This window comes from Halichoerus grypus, chromosome 2 (assembly GCF_964656455.1).
Source record: "Halichoerus grypus chromosome 2, mHalGry1.hap1.1, whole genome shotgun sequence".
Taxonomy (NCBI): Eukaryota; Metazoa; Chordata; class Mammalia; order Carnivora; family Phocidae; genus Halichoerus; species Halichoerus grypus.
The window spans coordinates 174,079,556-174,104,262 of NC_135713.1; the positions used below are offsets into that span (position 1 = coordinate 174,079,556).

At 37.1% G+C, this 24,707-nt stretch overlaps 1 protein-coding gene across 3 annotated transcripts in view; it reads right to left on the bottom strand.

Annotated features, from left to right (window-relative positions):
* Positions 1 to 24,707, bottom strand: part of USP32 (ubiquitin specific peptidase 32) — a 213,257-nt gene that overhangs the window by 81,587 nt on the left and 106,963 nt on the right. For all 3 annotated transcript variants that reach the window (XM_036120979.2, XM_036120978.2, XM_078064134.1), the window contains one exon: positions 20,069 to 20,228. In XM_036120979.2, coding sequence (XP_035976872.2) covers positions 20,069 to 20,228 — 160 coding nt within the window. The remainder of the gene's footprint in view (positions 1 to 20,068; positions 20,229 to 24,707) is intronic.

Sequence of the window (24,707 nt, forward strand, 5' to 3'; positions counted from 1 at the left end):
GGAACTAAAGTAAGATCTAGAAAGCAAGCAGATGAGTCCTTCCATTACCATGGTTTTTTACCTGCAGTCACTTTCCAGACACTGGTAAGGTATGAGGAACCTAAGCAGTGAGATTTCACTAAGTTAAACCGAGAAGCTGTAGTTCTGGGAGGTTAAGATAGCTGAAATTTACAGGGCAGATTACTGGAGAGGAAAGAGTTATACAAAGAAAGAGCTCCAAAAGTACGCACAGGACTCTTGTTGAGTTTTGGCAGAATAGCAGAAGAGTAAGCTGTGTATGCACACAGTGAAATTCATTGAGGCTGGGCTTGGATATGCCTAAGTTTTGACCAGCCAGAGTGGAGATACCTTACCGAACACTGGTAGTATTCATAGACTCAGAGGGTCACACTTAAAAAAGGGGAAAAACTAACTCCAAAATAAAGGCTACTCCAGACCTGCCCCAACAAAGCTTTTAAAAAAATCCTTCAAAATGTCAAGCTGATCCACAAGTAATTTAACTGCCTATCAAAAGAAAACAAACTCCTTTTAAAGGGAGAATCCACTTAGCCTTAACATTCACAATGTCTAGCATCCACAAAAATATGAAAACAAGCAGAAAAAAGTGATCCAAAACCAAGATAAAAATTAGTCAATACAAAAAGCTATAGAAATAACAGATGATGGAATTGGCAGACAAGGCCTTAAAACATCTATTAGAAATACCTCAAGAATTTAAGGAAAACCACGACTACATTGAGGAAAGAAATGGAATCTATAAAAAAGTACCAACTGGAACTACTAGAGATAAAGAATACAATATTTGAAATTTAAAAATTCACTGGAAAATTTAATAGCAGATTAAAACCTACAGAGGAAAGATAAGTGAATCTGAACACCAAGCAAAAGAAATGCTATCCAAATGGAAGCATAAGGAGAGAAACAAGGTGAAAAGTTACTAGAATCTTAGTGAACTATATAAGATAATATCAAACAGCACAACACACATGGGATCCCATAAAAGGATGGCAGAAAATATTTGAAATAGTAACAGCTGAAAAATCCCCAAATTTGATGAAAACTGTAATTCCACAAATCCCAAAGTTCATTAAACTCTGTGTAAGAAAAATTCAAAGAAAACCAAACCAAGGCAAGTCACAATCAAATTGCTAATAGCAAAACTTTAAAGCAGCGGGGCGCCTGGGTGGCTCAGTCGTTAAGCGTCTGCCTTCGGCTCAGGTCATAATCCCAGGGTCCTGGGATCGAGCCCCACATCGGGCTCCCTGCTCCACGGGGAAGCCTGCTTCTCCCTCTCCCACTCGCCCTGCTTGTGTTCCCTCTCTCGCTGTGTCTCTCTCTGTCAAATAAATAAATAAAATCTTAAAAAAAAAAAAAACAACTTTAAAGCAGCAACAGAGGTAAGCAAAACACATTACAAACAAGGGAACTAAGATAAGCAATGACTTCCCTTCAGAAACAAGGGAGCCAGTAGACAATGGGGGAAAAAGGTGCTGAAAGAAAAAAAGTACTGTTAATCTCATATTCTATATCCTGTGAAAATATTCTTCCCCCAAAAAAGGCAAAATGAAGAATTTTTTGGACAAATCAAAGCTGAGAGACTTCATCAATAGCAGAACTGCACCAAAAGTAGCATTAAAGGATGTTCCTCAGACTGAATGATGCCAGAGAGCAATCAACACAGAGGAATGATGAAAACAGGAAATGCAAAGTCCCTAATTTCCATGGGGCTGATATCACTGGTCATCCCAGATTTTGGATAGGAGCTTGACTGCAGCTTTGGTTAGACTAAGTTTGCCTCTGGTTCAAATGCTTTGAAAACTGAGTTCAGATTTCTATTCAGGAAAACCCAGAAACTGCTAGTTTTTGAAATTAGGGGTCCATAAACTCCAGCCTAAAGGCTGCATGCATGTTTATATAAATAACATTTTATTAAAACACAGCCACGCCATTTACTTACATATAGTTTATGGCTGCTAATGTGTTACAATGGCAGAATTGAGTAATGGTGATAAACAGACATATGGCCCCCAAGTCTGAAATATTTATTATCTGCCTTTTTAAAAAAAACGTTTTGCCAATCTCTGTGTTAGACCTTAAACTTGCATGACTGCAAGACTTCAAAACTATGAGACTTCATAAAATGACAGCACCTAGGGACCACAGAGCCTTGAGACTGCTAGCCTTCAACACAGTCTGAGATTTCAAAATTGTTAGGCCATGAAACTGCAAATCAAGAGATCTCTCTTCACTTTTCAGCTTGCCCCCAATCTCAGCAAGATTTCCACATGAGAGAACTGGGTGGAAACAATTATCTTTGTATTTAGGGTCTCTTCAGATTCAAATCTGAAACAGGTTTCTCAAAAGTTTGGCTGGTTTCTCCTCATTCCAGTAAAGCTTGTCCTCAGGCAGGCTCACTCCTCTGCCAGCCTCAATCCCAATCTCAGCCTCTGGCCTGAGATAGGAAAGCACTCTACATCCCTTGATCACCTAGGAAGGACTTTGTCCCTCTGGAGTTCAGTCCTTCCCTCTCCCTTCCTAAGATTTCTTTGCATTCGAGGGCTTTAAAGAAGAGTATGATTATTTAGTTTATGTGATGATTTCATGTTATTACAATGGGAGTGAAGGTCTTTCATATCTTTCTACTTCCCAACCTCAAGCAGAACCCTTCAATTATTATTTAACATGAATCTGAAAATTCTCACCAATTCAATAAGATATAAATACAAAGTATAAAATTAGAAAAGAAGCAAGGTTATTCTTTGCATATGAGCAGAATGCATATCAAAAAACACAGAGGGTTTTTTTTTTTTACAAATTATAACTGAGTTTAAAAATCTGTAGAGATACAAAATACATATACAAAAATCATTGTTTTTCTATATAACATTAATAACATGTAAGAAAACATTAAAGAGAAAAAACACAAAACTAGCAATTCCCCATAAGAAACATATATCTAAAAGTAAACTTTAAGATGTAAGCGAGATTTTTATGAAAAAAACTTTATAAAATAATATTAAAGATCTGAATAAATGAAGCATACAACGGTCCTAAAAAGGGCCTTGATAGAGGCCTACCATGGACTTGAATAGGGTGGTTATGTAAGATCACACTGTGAGGGTGACAGGAGTACAGATCTGAAGGAGGCAAGGGGGCAAATGGTGGGAGAAAAAAACTTTCTACACAGAGAGAACAAGGAGAGAAGCCTCGAGACAAAAGCATGCTTAGCAAGGTCAAGGAAAAGAAAGAAGATCAGAGTGACTGAAGTGGAGTTAGTGAGGGAGACAGTAGTAGGAGATAAAGTCTAAGGAAAAATGGGGGTCAGGTTATGTAGGTCATTGTGAGGACTTTGGTTTTAAACTGTGAACCACTGGAGGGCCTGAAGCAGAGGAGTGACATGATCTGACTTAGAGGATTACTCTTCACTACTAAGTTGAGAACAGCCTGGTGGGCAGCAAGAACAGAAGTGAGATGACCAGTCAGATGTTTAATAAAGATTTAAAATCATCAATACATGCAATTAAAAAACATTAAGACCATAGATTAACAAGCACAGACGGACAATTCATAATAATGGGGGGGGGGGGACTTAATTTCACTAATAATAAAAAAAATCACTTCAGAAGAAAAATTTAAACAGAATCATGCTACTTCTCTGCTTCAAAACTTTTCAACATTCTTCCCGAAGATACCTGCAATGGTTACTCCAACAACTCCTTCAGCTCTTTACTCAAATGTCATATTCTCAGACCATCTGAACTGCACCCCACCTGATGATAGTCCTCCATCCCTTTTCCCTGTCTTACTTTGCTCCCTAATATTTATCAATATATGGCATAATTTACTTGTTTTGTTTATTGGATGCCTCCTCCAGCTAGAACATACCCTCCTTGAGGTAAGGTCTTACGGTCTATTTTATTCATTGCTATATTCTAACACTCAAAATAATACCTGATACATTTTGAACACTCATTTAATATTTTTTAATGAACAAATAAGACTTCTTTGTTGAACCCAGGATATATATATTCAGAATAATGTTAACTGGGATAAAAGATGAAGATTGGTATCAGTAGAGAACCTTGGCCTCCAATAACTTACAAGTTACTAGGAAGACAAGAACAATGTTCTCTAAATTTCCACTGCTTTCAAAGGATTCTTACTCTATTCTTTAGTAGTTTTAGTACAAATTTAGGGGGAAAACTTTTTTACTCATCAACAAGATAATTGAGAGATAGTCAAATCAAAATGCATACCTGTACTGTATTTGTATAAGTGCTATAGTCATAAGAAGGTGAATAAATGAAAACATATATTCTACCAACTTCCACAAAATTTTAAGAAAAATTATATTCCTTTTGCTTGGTTTTCAAGGGGCTCTCAGGACTTAAAGCTAATGTCTATTTTCCCTTCATACTCCTTATTCTGCCCTGATGTTTTCTATACCTGAAACCTAAAAGAGAGGTTTTTACTTAAATGATCTGAGAGTGAAACTCTTTTGAAAGTAAAATATGAAAATAAAAATAAATCTGCACTAGGAATACAGAATTTTGTGCACATTATTACACATCAGCAGATGGAAGAACTGAGATTTTGAGAAAGACAATGTTCTAATTTACCCTGAAGCAGAAAAAGTACATGGAAACGACCACACCTGCCATAGGTGAAAACAAAAAAGGCCTTGACAGATGTCACTGATTCTAACTTGTCCCTACTTCATGCTCTCTTAGAAAGTTCTTAACTTGGCTATCCTAGAATAGTCCTCTTAATGATCCACAAAATCTAGGAACAGGGATTCTAAGAGTGACAATGAAGTTACATTACACTTTGGCATTTAAAAAGAACTACTTACTTATTAATTATTAAAAGTAACTATAAACAACTGAGTGAAAACTGAGTGACAGTTATAACATGTTTTAAAAAGTTAAAAACTCAAGGGGCACCTGGGTGGCTCAGTCGGTTAAGCGTCTGCCTTCGGCTCAGGTCATGATCCCAGGGTTCTGGGATTGAGCCCCACATCAGGCTCTCTGCTCAGTAGGAAGCCTGCTTCTCCCTCTCCCTCTGCCTGCAGCTCCCCCTGCTTGTGCTCTCTCTCTCTCTGTCAAATAAATAAAATCTTAAAAAAAAAGTTAAAAATTGAAAATACTAAGAATACTAATTTAATTTTTAAATTTTTTAAAGAAGATTTTATTTATTTGAGAGAGAAAGCGAGCACAAATGGGGGTAGGTACAGAGGGAGAGGGAGAAGTAGACTCCCCACTGAGTGGGGAGCCAAATGCTCAATCCTAGGACTGAGAGATCATGACCTGGGCTGAAGTCAGACACTTAACCCACTGAGCCACCCAAGCACCCCAATTTTAAATTTGTATTACTTGTTTTTACTAGACTAGTAATACATTTTGTTGCATGAAAAATTATTTAAAATATAGGTAATCAAAAAAAAGGAAAAAGAAAAAACATATAATTGCATGTTTTCATACAGCCATATTTATTTGAACATACATGCATTTATTTATTTAAAGATTCATTTATTTGTTTTAGAGAGAGAGAGAGCACGAGCGCACACAAGATAGAGCTAGAGCATGAGCAGGGGGAGGGATAGAGGGAGAGGAAGAGAGAGAATCCCAAGCAGACTCCCTGCTGAGCTCGGAGCCCAAAGCGGGGCTCAATCCCATGACCCTGAGATCATGACCTGAGCCAAAATCAAGAGTCGGACGCTTAACTGACTGAACCACCCAGGTGCCCCTGAAGGTACATGTACTTAAACTGAATGTCACTTAGATTGGGAAGATTATTTTCAATACTTGCGTTGTTATCATCTATACCATTGTATGATTTCTCAAATTACACAAAATCATTGTTCACAATTTCAAATAATCAATGGGCTAAGTTAATTTTTAAAATTTTATATCAAAATCATCAAGAAAGACTGAGATACAAAAAAGATAAAATTTTCACACAAGAATACACATTTTTCTTTTTTCAACAAATACCAAATATATTACATTGTAACCTTCTGATGAATCAACCTTTGCAAAGGTCCGATTATTTTGGAACTGGAACTAATTTTTTAAAATATGCAAAACTTCTAATGAGCACATAGCTTTCATTTTTTTAAAAACAGAGGTATCTACTTCAAATACCTAGATAACTGAATTTACTAAAAAGAAGTATTTAAAAATTTAACAATAAGGAGAGTAATCATAGGTGTCTGATAAATATATTAAGATAGCATACTGTTTCCTTTTCTAAAATAAGATATCTGTTCACTCCATTTAGAATATATGAAAGAAAGAGAAACTCTTCTGTTCCTGCAGAGAAATAGCTTTCTCAAATTCTAAACTTTCTTCCAAGTAATAGATCTGCACATAAAAAATCTGACCCTGAAACAAAACAAGGAAGACAGCAGCCTTTATTTCTATAATTCTTGGTACTGAGCATATGTTCAGTAAGTACTTCTGATTAACTGCTGTTTACACAATACACTAAATTAGAAACACACACACAAATCACACTAACTGCCTCTCAATTTTTTTTTACTTTTGAAAACTGTTTATTAATCTCCTTAAAAAACATAATTTCTTTGCTTAAGGAGAAATGTGGAAAGACATGTAGAAGATATTTAAAAGAAAAAAAAATGATTAGACTGTTATGGCCACCAATTAAAACCATGCTTTACAGTTCCCTTTTAACCTTATGTGATCTGTTCATATTTTGGTTATAGACTGCATGCAATCCATTATCGAGTACTTGCCAAAAGCAAGCTAAAGTAAATTATATATATTAGTATTACCCAAACATTTTACATGAATTGGCAGCTGAATTCCTGGGAAGAGGGAAGGAAACTAACTTTATTTTCACTTAAAGAAGTTAGAGGTAATGACTGCAGTAATTATTCTACTTGCAATTCATAGGTCAATACCAAAACTTAACACTTTACTAGTTAAAGAGGATTGAATTTATTATCACCCACCTACAGGTATAATTTTTTCTGGTTCACAACAGAAGCACACCACACTCCCAACATTCTAAATAATTCCTGGCCTATACTTTGGGCCATCCTAATCAAGTCTCACCTTACCAGAGGCTGCAGCTGCAGAAATAGGTCTTTAATGCCAAAACTGGATTCTCATTTAAAACAAAACAAAACAAAAACAGGCAAAATATCCCAGTATTTTCAAACAGTAACACAGTTCTTTAACACTGTTGAGGAAGCAAACTGTTCACAAACGCAGTGACCTTCTGAGATCTACTTAAAATGGCTGTAATCCCTACAACACATACAACCAGCTAAGAGGATAATGAAAAAGGGACATGCAGATTTACTAGGGGTTTATGGTCAAAGAATCACTGAAATACTTTTTTTCTCATTGAAAAAAGGTGCTAGCAATACCAACTGAAGTGTGGCAAGGGAATATAATAACATGAATTTTTAGTTGAGATAATAAATGCTAAAATAGAGACAATTTAAGTTAGATATGAAAAGAAAAATGATCAAAATGAATTCTATGGCCCTAAAATTAACCCAAAATACTACATTAATTACCTCAAAATCCAGATTCTACTACTAAAAAGAATCACTGAGTTAATAGGCTTATTCATTCTTATGATACATTTTAAGGAAATCCCAAAAACTCTTTCTTAGTTTATTTAGAGACCTATTTATAAGAAAGAATAGGCACAGGGGCACCTGGGTGGCTCAATCCATTAAGTGTCTGACTCTTGATCTCAGCTCAGGTCTTGATCTCAGGAATGTGAGTTCAAGCCCCATGCTGGGCTCCACACTGGGTGTGGAGCCTACTTAAGAAAACAAAAACAAAAGAAAAAAAAACAAAAAAAACACAAAAAGCAAAAATAAAGAAAAAAAGAACGGGTACACATATTTTCTGCCAAAAATATAGCTAAATTATGTGAAAATATGATCAACACTAAAGAAAATAACTCATTTTAAAAACATAGTTCATAAAATCATAGTTCTACTGCCAATTTCACTGTTGGTAAATATACAATCATTCAAGGATCTTGCTTGGATCAAATGAAATTAATTATTGAAGAGATATAAAAAAATAATCATTTGTAAATATCCCAAGAGGGGGGAAAAAAGGAAATTGGAAAAGTGAATCTGCAAAATTGTCTGAAGTGAGTCTGAAGGAGACGGCTCACCACAACCACAATAACCACATGACCAACTCCTTTATCTATAATTACAAGCTACTCATAAAAGATTGAAGAATAACAAGAGTGTGTGTCAATAAACTGTGTTCATCCCAGTTTTGGCACCGATTAGCCATCTGATCTTGAGAAAGTTTCTTTAATTTCTTATAGCCTTAGTTTCCTCATCTTTAGAATATGGATAAAATGAACCTCAAAGAGGGCACAAGGATTAAACAAGATAATATACACAGAGTACATATAGTACCTCCTCTAGTAAATGCTCAATCTGCACTAATAATGAACTTTCAGGAAGAGAAATTAAGAACATAGTCCTATTTATATGCAACTATTAAAAAGAATGAAATATCTAGGGGAGGAGCAAGATGGCGGAGGAGCAGGAGACCTAAATTTCGTCTGGTCCCAGGAATTCATCTGGATAGGGATCAAACCATTCTGAACATCCGCGAACTCAACAGGAGATCGAAGAAAAGAATAGCAGCAACTCTCTGAACATAAAAGCAACCACTTTCTGGAAGGTGATCCACCACTTCCGAAAAAACAATTTTTACAGCAAAAGTTCATATCTTCTATGAGAGAAGTAATTTTTTTAACCAGTTTGCTGATCTACACTGAAAACCACTTACCCTACTTGGAAACCACCTGAGTAAATTTAAGAGCCCAGCTCCTGTGACTTTCAAGTTTCTGTGAAGGGTATAAAAGGGAAGCAGAGAAAGAGATGATGATTTCAGTTTTAGAGCACACTTTCTACAAGAAAGACAAGGAAGGGCATACTGAAGTTGAATCAGGCCATGACGGTATGTTCACGTTGTCACTATAGACCTGCCTCAAGCAGCAATTAACTTTCAAGTTTTATTTCTTCATTCAATACTTTGTGAACTTACTATATCAACAATACTAGATTAATGTCTCTTACATCTTCCTTCTTCAATTATACCAATACCCTACCCTTTAAAAATCTATAAACTTTCCTGGGGCGCCTGGGTGGCTCAGTTGGTTAAGCGACTGCCTTCGGCTCAGGTCATGATCCTGGAGTCCCTGGATCGAGTCCCGCATCGGGATCCCTGCTCGGCAGGGAGCCTGCTTCTCCCTCTGACCCTCCCCCCTCTCATGTGCTCTCTCTCTCTCTCTCTCATTCTCTCTGTCTCAAATAAATAAAAATCTTTAAAAAAAAAAAAAATCTATAAACTTTCCAAACAGAACAATAAAAGCCACTGAGTCACAAAAAAAAAAAAAAAGAATGAAATATCTAGAAATAAATATAATCAAGCAGAGAGGAGAACTATACTCTGAAAACTGTAGGACCTTCTTTAGTATTATGTTTAGATTCCCTTCTCTTTATTTTTTGTGTATATATTATAGGTTTTTGGCTTGTGGTTACCATGAGATTCCTATGTAACACCCGAATATATATATATAGTAGTCTATTTTAAGTTTGTGGTCATGTAAGCTCAAATGCATTCTAAAAACACTACATTTTTACCATCTGCCCCCACATTTTATGTTTTTGATGTCGTATTTTACTTTTTATTCTGAGTATCCCTTAACTAATTATTGTAGAAATGGTAGACTTTACTACTTTGTCTTTTAACCTTCATACTAGCATTACAAGTGGTTGCACTACCTTTACTATATGTTTGCTTTTACCAGTCAGATTTTTTTTCTTTCATAATTTTCTTACTTCTACTTCATGGCCTTTTCTTTTCCACTTAAAGAAGTCCCTCTAATATTTCTTATAAGGCAGGTTTAATGGTGATAAACTCCTTTAACTTTTGTTTGGGAAGTCTGGGAAACTCTTTATCTCTCCTTTTATTCTGAGTGATAACCTTGTCAGGTAGAGTATTCTTGGTTGTAGGTTTTTTTTCTTACAGCACTTTGAATATATCATGCTACTCCCTTTTGGCCTGCAAAGTTTCTGCTAAAAAATCAGCTCATGGTCTCATGGGGGTTCTCCTGTATTTGCTCTTACTGCTTTCAAGTTTCTCTCTGATCTTTAATTTTTGACATTTTATTTGGGGGGAGGGGCAGAGGGAGAGAAGCAGACCCCCACTGAGCACAGAGCCAACTGCAGGGCTCAATCTCATGACTTTGAGATCATGACCTGAGCCAAAATTGAGAGTCAGATGCTTACCTGACTGAGCCACCTACGCACCCCTAATTTTCAACATTTTAATTTTTATGTTTCTTCCTGTGGATCTCTTTGGGTTTATCTCATTTGGCACTCTCTGTGATTCCTGGACCTGAATGTCCTGTTTCCTTCCCCAGATTTAGGGAAATTTTCAGCTTTTATTTCTTCAAAAATGTTTTCTGCCCCTTTCTCTCTTCTCCTTTTGGTACCCCCATGATACAAATATTAATATGCCTGATGTTGTCCCAGAAGTCCTTTAAACCATACTCATTTTTAATAATTCTTTTTCCTTTTTGCTGTTCAGCTTAGGTGATGTCCACCACTCTGTCTTCCAGATTGTTGATCCATTTTTCTGCATCATTAATCTGCTATTGATTCCCTCTAGTGTATTTTTCATTTCATTTACTCTGATTGGTTCTTTTTTATATTTTCTAGCTCTTTGTTGATGTTTTCACTGTGTTTATCCATTCTTTTCCTCAGTTCGGTGAGCATCTTTAGAACCACTACTTTTAAGTCTTTATCAAGTAGACTGTTTATCTCTGTTTCATTAGTTCTTTTTCTGAGGTTTCGTCTTATTTTTTCATTTAGAACATATTCCTGTGTCTCCTCATTCTACCTGACTGTGTTTGTTTCTATGTATCAGGTAGATCAACCACATCTCCTAGTCTTGAAGGAGTGGCCTTATGTAGAACACATCCTGTGGGGCCCAGAAGCACAGTCCCCCTGGTCACCAAAACCAGGAGCTCCAAGGGTATTCCCCTGTGGGTTGTGTGTGCCTTCCTATTGTGACTGGGGTGTGATGGCTATAAGCGCACTGATAAATGGGACTGTCCATAGCACGACTGGCTGAAATGACCAGATGCAGCTGCTATAGGCACACTAGTGAGTTGGGCTGACCCTCTGGGGCGGAAGTCAGTTTGGGGGTTGCTGGTCCAGGCCATATCCACACGCTGCATGCAGAATGGCAGGAGCTACTTTGGGGGCCTCCCGTCTTGGTGGAGGCCACCCAATGGGTGCTGTGAGGAGGGAGCCATTTGAGGAGGGGTACTAGATCCAGCTGAGAAGCTGTTTTGGAGAGTCACCTGCTTGGGGGAGGGACAATTTAGGGGTGCAGGAATGTTGGGGTATGGTGACTGGTACTAGTAAAGTAGATGGAGAATGTCAGAAATGGCACCTACCAGCACCAGGCCAGCTAGGTAGGAGAGTAAGAAAAATGGCACCTACCTCCGTTTCTGTTCCAGGATAAAGTTCCAACAAATCCCTGCCCCTTCAGCACATGCACTAAAATTGGCGAATAAATCTCCTTCACATATGACCCAGGGACTTTTCAAACTCCTGCCTCTGTGCTCTTGGAGTGAGTGCATTTGTGCACAGACTACTTTAAGAGTAGAGTTTCGGGTTTCTTATAGCTCAGCGGCTCTCCTGGAGTTAAGCTCTGCTGAGTTTCAAAGCTAGGCTTTCTGGGAGCTCATCTTCCCAGTACAGGTCCCTAGGGTGGAGATGTCCAATGTGGGGCTTGAAATCCCTTGTTCTCCAGGGAGGACTTCCACATTTGTGACATCCCTTCTGCTTAAGGGTTACCATACTGGGGATGTCGTTCCTGACTACACCACATGTCTGTGCACCCTCCTACTTATCTCAATGTGGCTTTTTCTTTATATCTTTAATTGTGGATTAGCTGTTCTACTAGTCTTCAGGTCGTTGTGGTTGTAGTTTTGGTGTGTCTGTGAGAGGAGGTAAGCCCAGAATCTTCCTTCTCTACCACCTTGATCTTCTTCAGATCTAATCTTAGGTATTTAAACAGCAAATTATAATAGAAAAATATAACAGCCCTAATAAAAATTTAATTAAGATCTACTCAAACATTCAAAACTTAACTCTGCGCTAAAGTTCCAATTGAATTTCTTAAATTAAAAAAAAAAAGGGTAAGGTAACAATAATTTGGAATTTGCAGTTCTGAAAAACGCACATGCTATGATAAAATCTGAAATCTTGTATAAATCAAATCAGTTAATTATTCTAACCTGTATTGAATACAAATAGCTCCCCAGTTTCCTTTGTGATTTACATAAAAGAGAACATTTGATTAAATATTGGCAGTGTGTTCAACTTACTGTGACTTCAAATTTTACTTTATAATTGTATGTGAAAAAGTAATTAAAGGCATCTACACTCTAATATAAATGTTATTTACAAGTGAAAATTTTTAATTCCTTTTTGTTTCCTAGATACCTTGGCTCATTACACAAACTTAAATGGAGTCACTGATGCTTTAAAATAAATATTTTCTGTCTACTTATAAATCAGTTAATAACACTATTTTTTTTATCACAAGTTTCCACACTCAGGACACATTATTTGAGAAGTTTAATGTACCAAATATTCTCTGAGTGGAAGAGCCTGCAAAGAATTCAACTGTGAACTGTTTATCCAGAAACTGAGAATTTACACATAATATGACAAATCATAGCCATCAGAATGTAAACCTACCTATGTCAGAATTTATAAATGAAATTTAGCAGTAATTCTGACTTTGTGATAATGCTTTCATAGTAAGCCCCATGAAGAAAGTAGCTATCTGCTGAAGCCCATAGCCACTGAGTTGTCTATTCCACTGGTTTATGCTGGTTCTTTGTTTCTATAAATTGTAAAACAAACGAAGAAGACTTCCTTCCCACAGATGTGGACGAGTTAATTTTTATACTGATCTACAACCCTCTATTACAAAATTACTTGCTTCTAAAACAATCACTCCCTGGAGATAATGGGGTGAAGCTCACCGACATTTGCAAGCCAAGTGTTCAATGATACAAGAGGATGCATATTCATTGTAAAGCACCAATTCCAGAACAGGCATGGAGCTGAGTCCTTTAAAACAGGTATTATCTCAAGTACGCCTAAAGGGTAGAACAATATGCCAACCCAAATATGTCACTTTGGCATAAGGATTATATTGAGTTGAAGGTAATTGAGAAGAGGCAGATAAGAGAAAAGCTCTCTGCCAACTACCCCCCCCCATTTACTTAATTTGTAAAAGTGTCTTCCCTGCCCCTCTACCAGGAAGGACAGAAGTAATCACCAGAGACTATTCTAGATCCTTACCAACATGGAGATTGCACCAGATAAATGAATCTACATTAACAAACCTTACTAAGCAGCCCTATCTACTATTAGTTTCTCCATACATTTGCCGTCCCATAATTGGCCACCTCTAGAAGCTCAAAGTCAGTCTTTTTCCTTTGTCTTGTCCCTTTCCTACAAAATTACTGTTTTTTGCTAAGATGCGATACAAACTCAAGTTCTAACCACCTGTTTCAGTTACTCATCAATGAATACTCCCATGCATAAGCAATGTTAATAAACTTATGTTTTTTGCTTGTTATCTGCCTTTTGTCAGTCTAATTTAAAGGGCCCTAGCCAATGAACCCAAGATGGATAGAGGAAAAAAGTTTTCCTCCCCTACATGCCTTACAACACACCTGTGAGGTAAATTGTATCATTTTCCCTGTTTTCCAGAGGAGGAAAAAGAAGTTCAGAGAGATTAAATAAATTTCTCAAACTTACGTGAGTAATAAGTGGTAGGGCCAGTGTCTGACTCGGAGTCTGAAGACTCCTAAACATCCTATCAGTATTTCTCAAAATGTAGTTCATGGTCCACCTACATCAGACTTACGTTAGATGTCTGTTCAAGTACACAGTCCTAAGGCCCACTGAATAACAATCATGATCATAGAATCAGTAACCTGCACTTTTAATACCCTCTCCAAGTAATTCTAATGCTCAATAAAGACTGGTAACTACCAATATACCATCGTGGCCTTATATTTGATTAATTTTTAATTTTGGTGTATTCCTCTTACAAGACACAAGGATTGACAAAATTCAACTAAGATGCCAGCATTTAAAACATTATAAATAACTAAAAAATCTGAAGCATAGCATTTCTTCAGGCTTTTACCATACACTACTGACATTTCTATGGCCACCAGGGAAATCAATGGGCGCACTATAGTGGTAGATAAAATAATTAATTCAGATAGACAATTCCCTCCTATTTATAATAAGGTGATCCTCTATATACCTTAATGCTAATCAATTTTCTGTATTTAACATCATTTATCTAACCAAGAGTTTCAGAAGGAAGATCTTAGAACTTTGCAACCTTCAGCAGTTACTTCAGCAGTGATTTATAAATATCATAATTCATTTTCCCCCCTAAAAATATAGTATGTCTTTATATGAATGTTCACATACTATGAGACTGTTGAACCTTTTTTTTTTTTTTTTTTTTTTAAGATTTTATCCATTTATTTGAGAGAGAGTGAGAAAGAACACAGCAGAGGGGGCGGGGGGCGGGGGCAGGGAAAAGCAGGCTCCCTGCTGAACAGGGAGCCCTTGATCCCAGGAAGGACCCCGGGACCACCAGGACCCAGGATCACAATGTGAGCCGCAAAGGCAGCCACTTAACCGACTGAGCCACCCAGGCGCCCCGAGACTGTTGAACCTTAGTCAAACATGATGTTGGCCTTTCTCCTTGGCATAAGTTTAGTGCTATAATCCTAAAAGAGCATGTACCTCTTGCTCACTCCTGGGGAAATCAAATGTTTAAATCAGTACTTAGGAAGTAGACTGTTAGTGGCTGAAAATTTTTCAATACTGTCCAGTCTAATAACGTGCATTTAGTCCATTGTACTAAAAAGAACTCAAAGATGAATTGGACAAGAGCCTTGTCCTCCAGGGACTTGTAACTTCTGGGGAGAATCAAAGCCATTTCCAAATGCCTCTAAGGTAAGGCAAAAAGCATCTTAATTGCTTTAATTGAAGTGTAAAATGAGCAAGAATGCAAATGGAAAGTAATTCAAACTGAAGAAAAATGGAGCAAGCGTGACAAAAAAGGGAGCATATGAATTGGGCTTTGAGGACAAAGAAGTATTTCAATTGTCAAGGGCTGAAAGATGAAATGCAATCTTAAATGAAGGACTATCAGGAGTGATGTATAGGGTAGCTAAAAAAGTTCATGGGGGTACTGAGCAGTGCTCTGTAGATGAAGCAGAGAACATATGTAAGGAGAAATGAATATGGAAAATTAAGAATAGGAAACTAAGAGACTTCAGAGCCATGCTAAGGAGTTTAAACTTTGTTCTACAGAAAATGAAGACTCTTCAAAGATTCTGGAGCAGGGAAAAGAAGAGTTTACATTTTTTAATGTAAATAACAAACACAAAAAATTTGTCCTTCATTCTTTCATAGAATTAACATATAGTTAGATAAATAAGGACAAATACTGCAATGACAGCGGCAGTAAAGAAAGATGCAAGAAATATGGCTGAGTTAAGATTGATAGTATCTAATGTGAAGCCTGACAAGGAAAAGTCAAAATTAATCTCAAATTGGATGACTGGAATTACAAATACTATTAACCATGATAGAATAGACAGGAGGAAGAACATACTGTTTGCTTTTTGAACCTTTAGATGGGTTGAAAGCAAGGAAACATGAATTTGATTTTACATATGAGATTAAGATGTTAGAATATGTATAGTTTTAGAAAAGGAACAACAGGGGCACCTGGGTGGTTCAGTCGGTTAAGTGTCCATCTCAATCTGTGCTCCAGTATGGGTTTGGCTCAGGGAGGGATAGGGAAGGGGAAGGGGAAGGGGAAAGGAAAGGAAAGGAAAGGAAAGGAAAGGAAAGGAAAGGAAGAAAAAGAAAAAGAAAAAAAAAGAACAATAGGCCCCAAATAGAGTCACTTGTGCTGAGCCCCATGTTAGCAAACGAAGACCTAATATCTAATCTAATTGTAGTTTCAGCCTTTCCCAGAAATGTGACCTTTAACCAGTCAATCTGGAATTACCTGATCAGCACTAGTAAAGTAATCTGCTTGACAGACCCCAAAGGAAGATGACCTTGCCTGAAACAATCTAACAATCTACTCTTTGTTAGAAACTCCACCTCCCATACCCTACTCCCGCTCCCTTCTGCCTATGAAAGCCTTCCATTTTGTACAATTCCTCAGAGCTCCTTTCTGTTTGCTAAATGGGATACTACCGAGTTCATGATTTGAATAAAGCCAATTTGATCTTCAAATTTACTCAACTGAATTTTGCTTTTCACTAATATCCAGGAGGCATTTATTAAAATGAATATACAATTTGAGATACCCCAAGACCAGAAAATTTCATCAAGGTATCACCTACAGAGATATATGATGGATAGGCAAAGCAATGGAAATGGCTGTAATGAAACAAAAGCATGCACATCATCTAAGAATAAAATAGGGCCAAAGGCGAACCCATGAGAAATAACTTACATTTAAAAGGTAGACAGAAAAAGGGGAGCAGTAAAGAAAACTCAAATAATAAAAAACTAGGAAATTATAATGTTTCAAAAGCCAAAGAAGAGAATTTCATGAAAACTGAATGGTCAAAGAGTGCTAAAAAGCTGCAGAGACAGGAGTAGATACAATGACCCTAAGAAACCACTCAGTTTAGAAATTAGAAGGTCATTATTACAGGTGAAACAATGGCTCTACATTAATATTTGCTTTAAATAATTCAAGATAAATATTTTTTCTTTCTTTCTTTCTTTCTTTCCTTTCTTTCAGATTGTATTTATTTATTTGACAGAGAGAGAGTGAGAGAGCACAAGCAGGGGAAGCAGCAGAGGCAAGAGGGAGAAGCAGACTCCCTGCTGAGCAGGGAGCCCGATGTGGAGCTTGATCCCAGGACCCTGGGATCATGATCTGAGCCGAAGGCAGACACTTAACCGACTGAGCCACCCAGGTGCCCCTAAGATAAATATTTTTTAACAAGGCAAATTCAAATACTATTAAAAATTCAAAAATCTTCCCAAGTAATAAAAAGCTGAATAGAAAAGATCATTTTCAAATAAAAATGGAATCACATAATGGGATAACATTTTTAACAATTTGAAAATTATCTTGACTGAATGAATTTAAGGAAATCTGTAATCTGTAATAATATATAGTTCTTTCCAAAATAAGCAATAAGCAGCATTTGCATTTGCAAAGTATGTCAGACCTAATTTAACTTTAAGAAACTGATAAAAGACTTTCTCCTTGAGCACACTTTAGTCCTGCTTCTTTGAGCCCTCTTTTCGACTAGGCTTCCAACTTGGCCCCCATTCAGTCTTTGGTCTGCTCAAATCCAGTCTTAGCAAAGAATCCTGCCAAGTTGTCTGCCTACCCTAGATATCTGATCAAGTTCCTCATACCCCACCTTTGATGAATAGGTCCTTGGCTTGCTTTTAGCAAGAATTCCCCCTGCCTTTGACATCTCCTCTTAGTAATTTTCCCTCCACTGACCACCTTGCCTCACTCCCCAGCTACAATTCCTCATTTGTCCTTGTTAGAGAGTTTTGACCAATCTCTCTCTCCTATTGCAATACACTACTGCAGAAGTCTTGGATTTGAGTCTTCCTTACCATTTTAACAAGTGTCAGAATAAACTTTTCTTCAACATAACTCATTAAAGGAAAGTAGTCACACTTAGCCAATATTAACAGAAAAATAATTTACCATACAATCACAAATAAAAGCAAAAGTTCAGCAAAATATCCATAAGAATGACAATTTAAATATTAATGTAAGTTAGAGCTTACAGTGAATATAAAAAGATTCCCTAATTTTTTATGGAAAACAAATTTTTTTTTAAAAGAGGCTTCCTATCAAAAATAAAGACAAGGGCACTGAAAAGTAGTAGAATAAAGTTCATTGCCTATTCATGCCAGAATTTATCGGAATTTCTGGTAAGAATGGAATGAAAATGGGCAGAAAAGTAGCTGCTGTATAATTAATAGCCAGTCATAGTTCCATAAAGCAACAGTACGTGACACCCAAGGTACTCTATTCAGTCAACAAATATTTATTTTTAAGGCTTGGCATAGAGGGAGAAAAAGGAAAGAATATAGACTCTAAGATTTAAGAGAGATGACAGGTACACAGGCTCCACACTGGGCATGGAGTCTGCTTGGCATTCTCTCTCTCCTTCTCCCTCTGCCCCCCCCCACCCACTCGCATGGTCTCTCTCTCTCTAAAAAAGAGAGAAATGACATGTACACATAAATAGAATGCTATAAATAATTACAATAAAAGATGGAAAATGGTAAGCTCATCCAAGAAGTGTACATGAAGGTGTTATGACAGTTCAGAGGAATGAGATGATTTCTCACAGGAAGGCAAGAAAAGGTTTCATGGAAACAAAGGGGCATGTGATTTAAGTCTTCAAAGATGACCAAGATTTATAGGGAGAAGGAAAGGGAAAGGCATCCCAGTGTTAAGAATAGCATTAGCAAAAGCCCCGTGCAGGTACTTTTCTGTACCCACAGGAAAGAACAGTAGAAATTAACACTTAAGGCCTATACAGTGGTGTTCAATGCTATCCCTCAAAAATTCATGATCACCTGGAACCTCAGAATGTGACCTTATTTGGAAATAAGGTCTTTGTAGATGTAATGAATTCAGCATCCTGAATTTAGGCTGGGTCCTAAATCCAATAACTAGCATCCTTATAAGAAAAGGAGAGGACACAGATATAGAGAAGGCCACAGGAAGATGGAGGCAGAGAGTGGAGCTACACTGCCACAAGCAAAGCCTAGGGTCGCCAGAAGCTGGGAGAGGCAAGGAAGGATTCTTTCCTAGGGCCTTCAGAGGAAATGTGTTAACACCTTGATTTCAGTTTCCAGAACTGTGCTAATTTGTTACAGCAACTTTAGGAAACTAAACCGCTTGGTTAAGGACAATTAGTAGAGGGCTATTGTGAAATAGTATGAAATTGGTTTCTCTGCCCCCAGTTCCTAATATTTGGTCTTTGGCCAAACTCTTATAACTTCCTGAGTGATAAGGGTTTCTGACAAAGGAGTCCTAAATCCCTTGTAATTTCCTGGGTGATAGCAGTCTTGTTCTAATGCTTGAGGTGACTCTTGTTGGGCTTCTGGATGGGGGCTGGTCACCAGAAAGACCAAGCCATAATTAGAAACTTGGAACTTTCAGCCCTACTCCCCATTTGCTAGAGATTGGAAATTCAGTTAATAATTGATCATACCTATATATGATGAGGCCTCCATAAAAATCCCAAAAGTATGGGCTTTGGAGAGCTTCTGGATGGATGAACATATCCACATGCCAGAAGGATTGGCGCATCCCAGCTCCTGTGCTTGGGACCCTTCCAGACTTGCCCTATGTATCTCTTCATCTGGCTTTTCATCTGTGTTTTAACATACCCTTTATTATATATTAAGTCAGTAAATATAAACTGTTTCCCTGAGTTTTATGAGTTCTTCTCCCAAATTATCAAACCCAAGGAGGGGGATCATCTAATTTAGAGCTGGTTGATCAGAAGCACTGGTGATAACTGGGATTTGTGATTGGCCTCTGATGCGGGCAGCAGGTGGATAGTCTTATGGGACTGAGCCCTAAACCTGTGGGATCTATGCTAACCCCCAGGTAGATAGTGTGTGAGAACTGAACTTAAGTACAGAACACCCATTTGGTATATACAGAGCATTGGGGAATTGCTTTGTGTGGGGAAAAACCCCACACATGTGAAGTACAAAAATATTTGGTGAGTAGAGAAAAAACAAGAGTTTTCCTTTTCAGCTATGTACCAAATGCTCCAGAGTATTTTATTTTATTACACTTTGGAAGAAAAAAACCACTGACAATAAATTTCTCCTTAATAGCTATATTCCCATATTACCAGGCAATTGTATTAAAAAATGAATAGAAAACAATGAAATACCATTACTTACAATGTGTGACTCCAGCTAGAGTTTGGTAGAAAGTGGGAGTATCACTATCATCAGTGAGGGTCACATAAACACCTCCAGATAGTAGCCAACGAGAGAAGGTAAAAGCATCTTTGTTTAGAAGAAGCCAATTTCTAAACTTTTCATAGTTTACCTTTTCACCCTAAAATTAAAAGAAAAAAAACGATAGGTTTAGTCAAATTTTAAGGTATCTTACTTAGAACTTGCACAACCTGAAATTTGCGATTTGTTGACATTTACGATTATCTAAATAACACTACAGACTGTATACTTGGAAATCAAACTGCTTTCAAAAATAACTGTATTTAAGAACTTCCATTTCCATAAAATCTATATGTCTAGTTTAAATTATTTCATCAATTCATTAAAGCAGTGCATTGTTACTAATAAGCCACATTTTACTTACTAAGGTATATCCTGAAATCAGTAACTGCATTTTTTTCTATATTTAAGAAGGCCAATTTTTTACTAATCTGTCATATTTAGCATATTTTAATTAAATATGTGTGGCATTAAAATACTTTCTAAGTTTCATGGGCAAATTAAAAACAACTATCCTAGGGCCCTCTTCCAGAAGGCATCACTAAATACATGTATTCATAAGTCAACTAGAATACAAAAAGAAACAAGTACATTTCTATTTCTTTGCTTTCTTGTCAAATATTTTGTTTTCTAAATCTCTGGATAAAAAAAGTATCTGAGCGGAGAAAGAACATCACTTAGCTGTGCAAGTCAATTTCTTTGTCTGGAAGACAAGAGGACCTAGGGTGAATGAGGGCCAGATGTTTCTATGAAAAAAAGACAGAAGCAACCCACTTGGAAATACAATGAAGACAGACATTCAAGAGCCTATTAGGTCTAATCCTGATAGGAATATTAAGGAATACAAGTAACTCATAACCTAAAAGAGATATATGGGAGAAATAATTTCTATATTGTTTGGCAGCATCCTATTAAGTACAGCAATAGCCTTAGCCTAGTAGTTTCAGAAGACTTAACAGTATAATCCAAAACATCAAAACAACATTGACAGTCTTGTTTTTCTGAATGGAAGAATGTGGCATTCAGAGTTGCCGCAGGGACATGTGAGGACATTGCCAGCATGTGTACAGATTAGGGATCATACCAATATTCTTTCTCTGTTTCCCACATTTAGTCTAGAAAGACGATTAGCTGTATATATCTCACAAGCTCACACACATTTTTACACATGTTAACATCTCTAACATTGGGATGAGTTTTAAAATCAATAGCATCCTTCAATTATAACTGGCAGGTTTTCTCTTTCTTTGTAATACATACAGGTACATCTTACAATTGATGGGATCTTAGATACAGCGAAACATGCAGCATCAATGGTTTCAGAGAAGCTAAGATGTTGTTGCTATAAAATGCACCCTGATGTACTAAGAAAGAAAGAAGCTGCCAGTTAAAATAGACACTTCTACCACCTTCCCATATAGTTAATATTATTTACAATTCCCTAAGCACTGTTCTAAAAAAATTTTTTTAAGATTTTATTTTTAAGTAATCTCTATACCCAACATGGGGCTCAAACTCACAATCCTGAGATCAAGAGTCACAAGCTCCCCCCAGATGAGCCAGCCAGGCACCCCTAATCTTCAAAGTAACCCTCTGTAGGAGATACTATTATCATCTCTATTTCACACAAGAGAAAATTGAGGCATTAAAAAGTTAAATAATCTAAGGTTATACAGTGACAGGGATATGACTGAACCCAGGTAGTCCAAATTTTCTAAGCCTAAGCTATACACCACACTTGTTGGCTGACTCAGTGAAATATAAAGCTCTGAAATCTATCTGTCCATTCAGATCACTGCAATACTGGTAACACCAAAATTCCATCTGTTAAACCTGACTTTTTATGTTTTTGAGTCATGGATGTATTCTAAAAAAGGCAGCAAACAGGAAGTTTCCTTTTATAAATTGTCACAATAGCAGTTTAGAAAAAAAAATTCCAGAAACATAGGGCAATTAAAAATGAACAGGCTCCTGAAACTGTTATATCTTTAAAGAACAATATAAAATATGAATTTCCACCTTAAAAATTGACAACCAAAGAAAATATTCAGTAAGAAAAGAATAATACAACTCCTACGTGGATTCCTTTATAACTTCATCAAGACTAATAAAAGCACAAGATAGAAAAAGCTGAAACCCATTCCATGTCACTAAATCTAGGTGCTAGGTCCACATCTTTTAGCTAAAGTGCTTCTCTTTATAGTTTTGGGGTTTTTTTTGGATTGCCCCAAAACAACATAAAGCACTGCTTTGGGAAGTCTAAATAAGTCTATTCTAATACAAGTAGATTCATACTGAAACATGGTTAACTTGAAAAGCAAGGGTTTGGACATAATCAGACACATTACTCAGAAATTACAGCAGGTAAATACATCAAGTAGTTGAATCAGATAAAAAATTAGCCCATTTACAGTGTTGGTTTTTTACCAACCACAAGCATCTAGTGATTTAAATAGCTTCTTCATGAGTATTCCAAAACCGGGGCCTCTCATTTCTTTGATCTTTCCTCTTCCAAAGATCTTGTCCTTCATATAACACTTAACCACAGCCTTACTAACAGTCTTATGATCTTTTCATTATAATAACTGTTCCCTTTCCATTAAATGCAATTTTAACATTCCACTTTCCCCCTTACAATTTCCTCTTATGAGCAAACTTCTTTTAGTATCCTAACTCCACTGATTTTTTTTTTTAACTCCACAGGACCTACACCAATGACCTTCCTCTACATTGCCAAATCTAATAATCACTTCTCAATGATCAAAAGTCAACCCACTTGACCTTTCAGTTTATTTGATGTAAGTACTCCTTTCTTTTAAAACACTTTCATCACTTGGCTTCCAGGACACCATTCTCTTCTGGTTCTCCTTACAGGTTATTCCTTAGGCTCCTGTTTTGATTCTTCTTCATCTCATTAATCTCTAAACATTGGAATACAGGACTCAGTCTTCCAATCTGTTTTCTATCTAAATTCACTCTAAGATGATCTCATCCTCAACTATAAGCCAACAAATCCTATCCCATGAACTCTAAATTATATACCAAAAAGCATAGTTGACATCTCCACTTTAATGTCTAAAATGATTCTCAAATTTAATTATGTCCTAAATCTCCCTTGATATCAAAACCCCAAACTTGAACCGCTAATAGTCTTAGCCATCGTAATTAAAGGAAACTCCATTCACTTACTAAATCAAGCCAAACACCTTAGTCATCCTCTTCTCTCTCTGCCATACCCCATAATCAATACAAGAAAAATTCCTGTCAATTCTCTCTTCAAAATAAATGCAGAATCTGAAAACTTCTCACCATCTCACTGCTACACCATGATCTACATGACTATCACCTCTCACCTGGATTATTCACAGACAGCTCAGTTGGACTCTGTTTAGCCTACCCTCTACAGAAGAGCCAAACTGATCATGTTCAAAAAAAAAAACTTATGTTGGGGCGCCTGGGTGGCTCAGTCAGTTAGGTGTCTGACTCTTGGTTTTGGCTCAGGTCATGATCTTGGGGTCATGAGATTGAGCCCGGCAGACTCTGCATTCAGCGGAGCCTGAGATTCTCTTTCTCCCTCTCCCACTGCTCCTCCCCTCTGTGCTCTCGCTCTCAAATAATCTTAAAAACAAACAAACAAAAAAAACCCTCATCTATTCATTCCTCTGCCCAAAACGTTCCAATGTTTTACCTCACTTGGTAAAAGTCAAAGAACTCACACTGTCCTCCAGAGCCATATATAATGGCTCTTTATCCCACTTTATCCCACCCTCTTCCCCAACCTCTGTAACTTCATTTCCTACCACTCCCTTACTCTATTCCAGGTTACTTGTTGCTTGGACATGTCAAGCAGGGCCTTTGCTGTATTCTCTTGTTGAAAAATGCTTTCCCCTAGATATCTGCATGGTTATAGCTCTCTTCCTTTAAATTCTTGGTTCAAATATCACTTTATCTGACAAGCCTTTCCCAACTATCCTACACAAAATTACCTACAGTCACCCACATCCTCCCTATCACTAACTATCCCCCTTAATTTACTTAAATTTCCCCTATAGCACTAATTATCGTCTAATACATGTACCTGCTGTTGTGCATAAACTTTAGAGAACTTCAAAGAACTGGGTTTAGAGAAACTAGAAACATTTAATTCCCATCTATAAAATGGGAATGTGTGCATAAAACTCATTAAAATAAGAAAAATATACATTCTCCCCCAATATGTGCAGAGTATGAATCCATTTGAGATCTCTGTGAAAAATCCAATTAATCAGGCCTGCAAAGATTAGATGACTTTTTTGACCAGACAATATTTGTTACTGGAGAGAAAAACCATAGCTTAGTTTGTCTTGAAGTACTGAAATACTATCACAGCAACTTTCAGTCAATATGTCAGAAGCAGGGCGCCTGGGTGGCTCAGTCGTTAAGCGTCTGCCTTCGGCTCAGGTCATGATCCCAGGGTCCTGGGATCGAGTCCCGCATCGGGCTCCCCGCTCTGCGGGAAGCCTGCTTCTCCCTCTCCCACTCCCCCTGCTTGTGTTCCTGCTCTCGCTATGTCTCTCTCTGTCAAGAAAATAAATAAAAT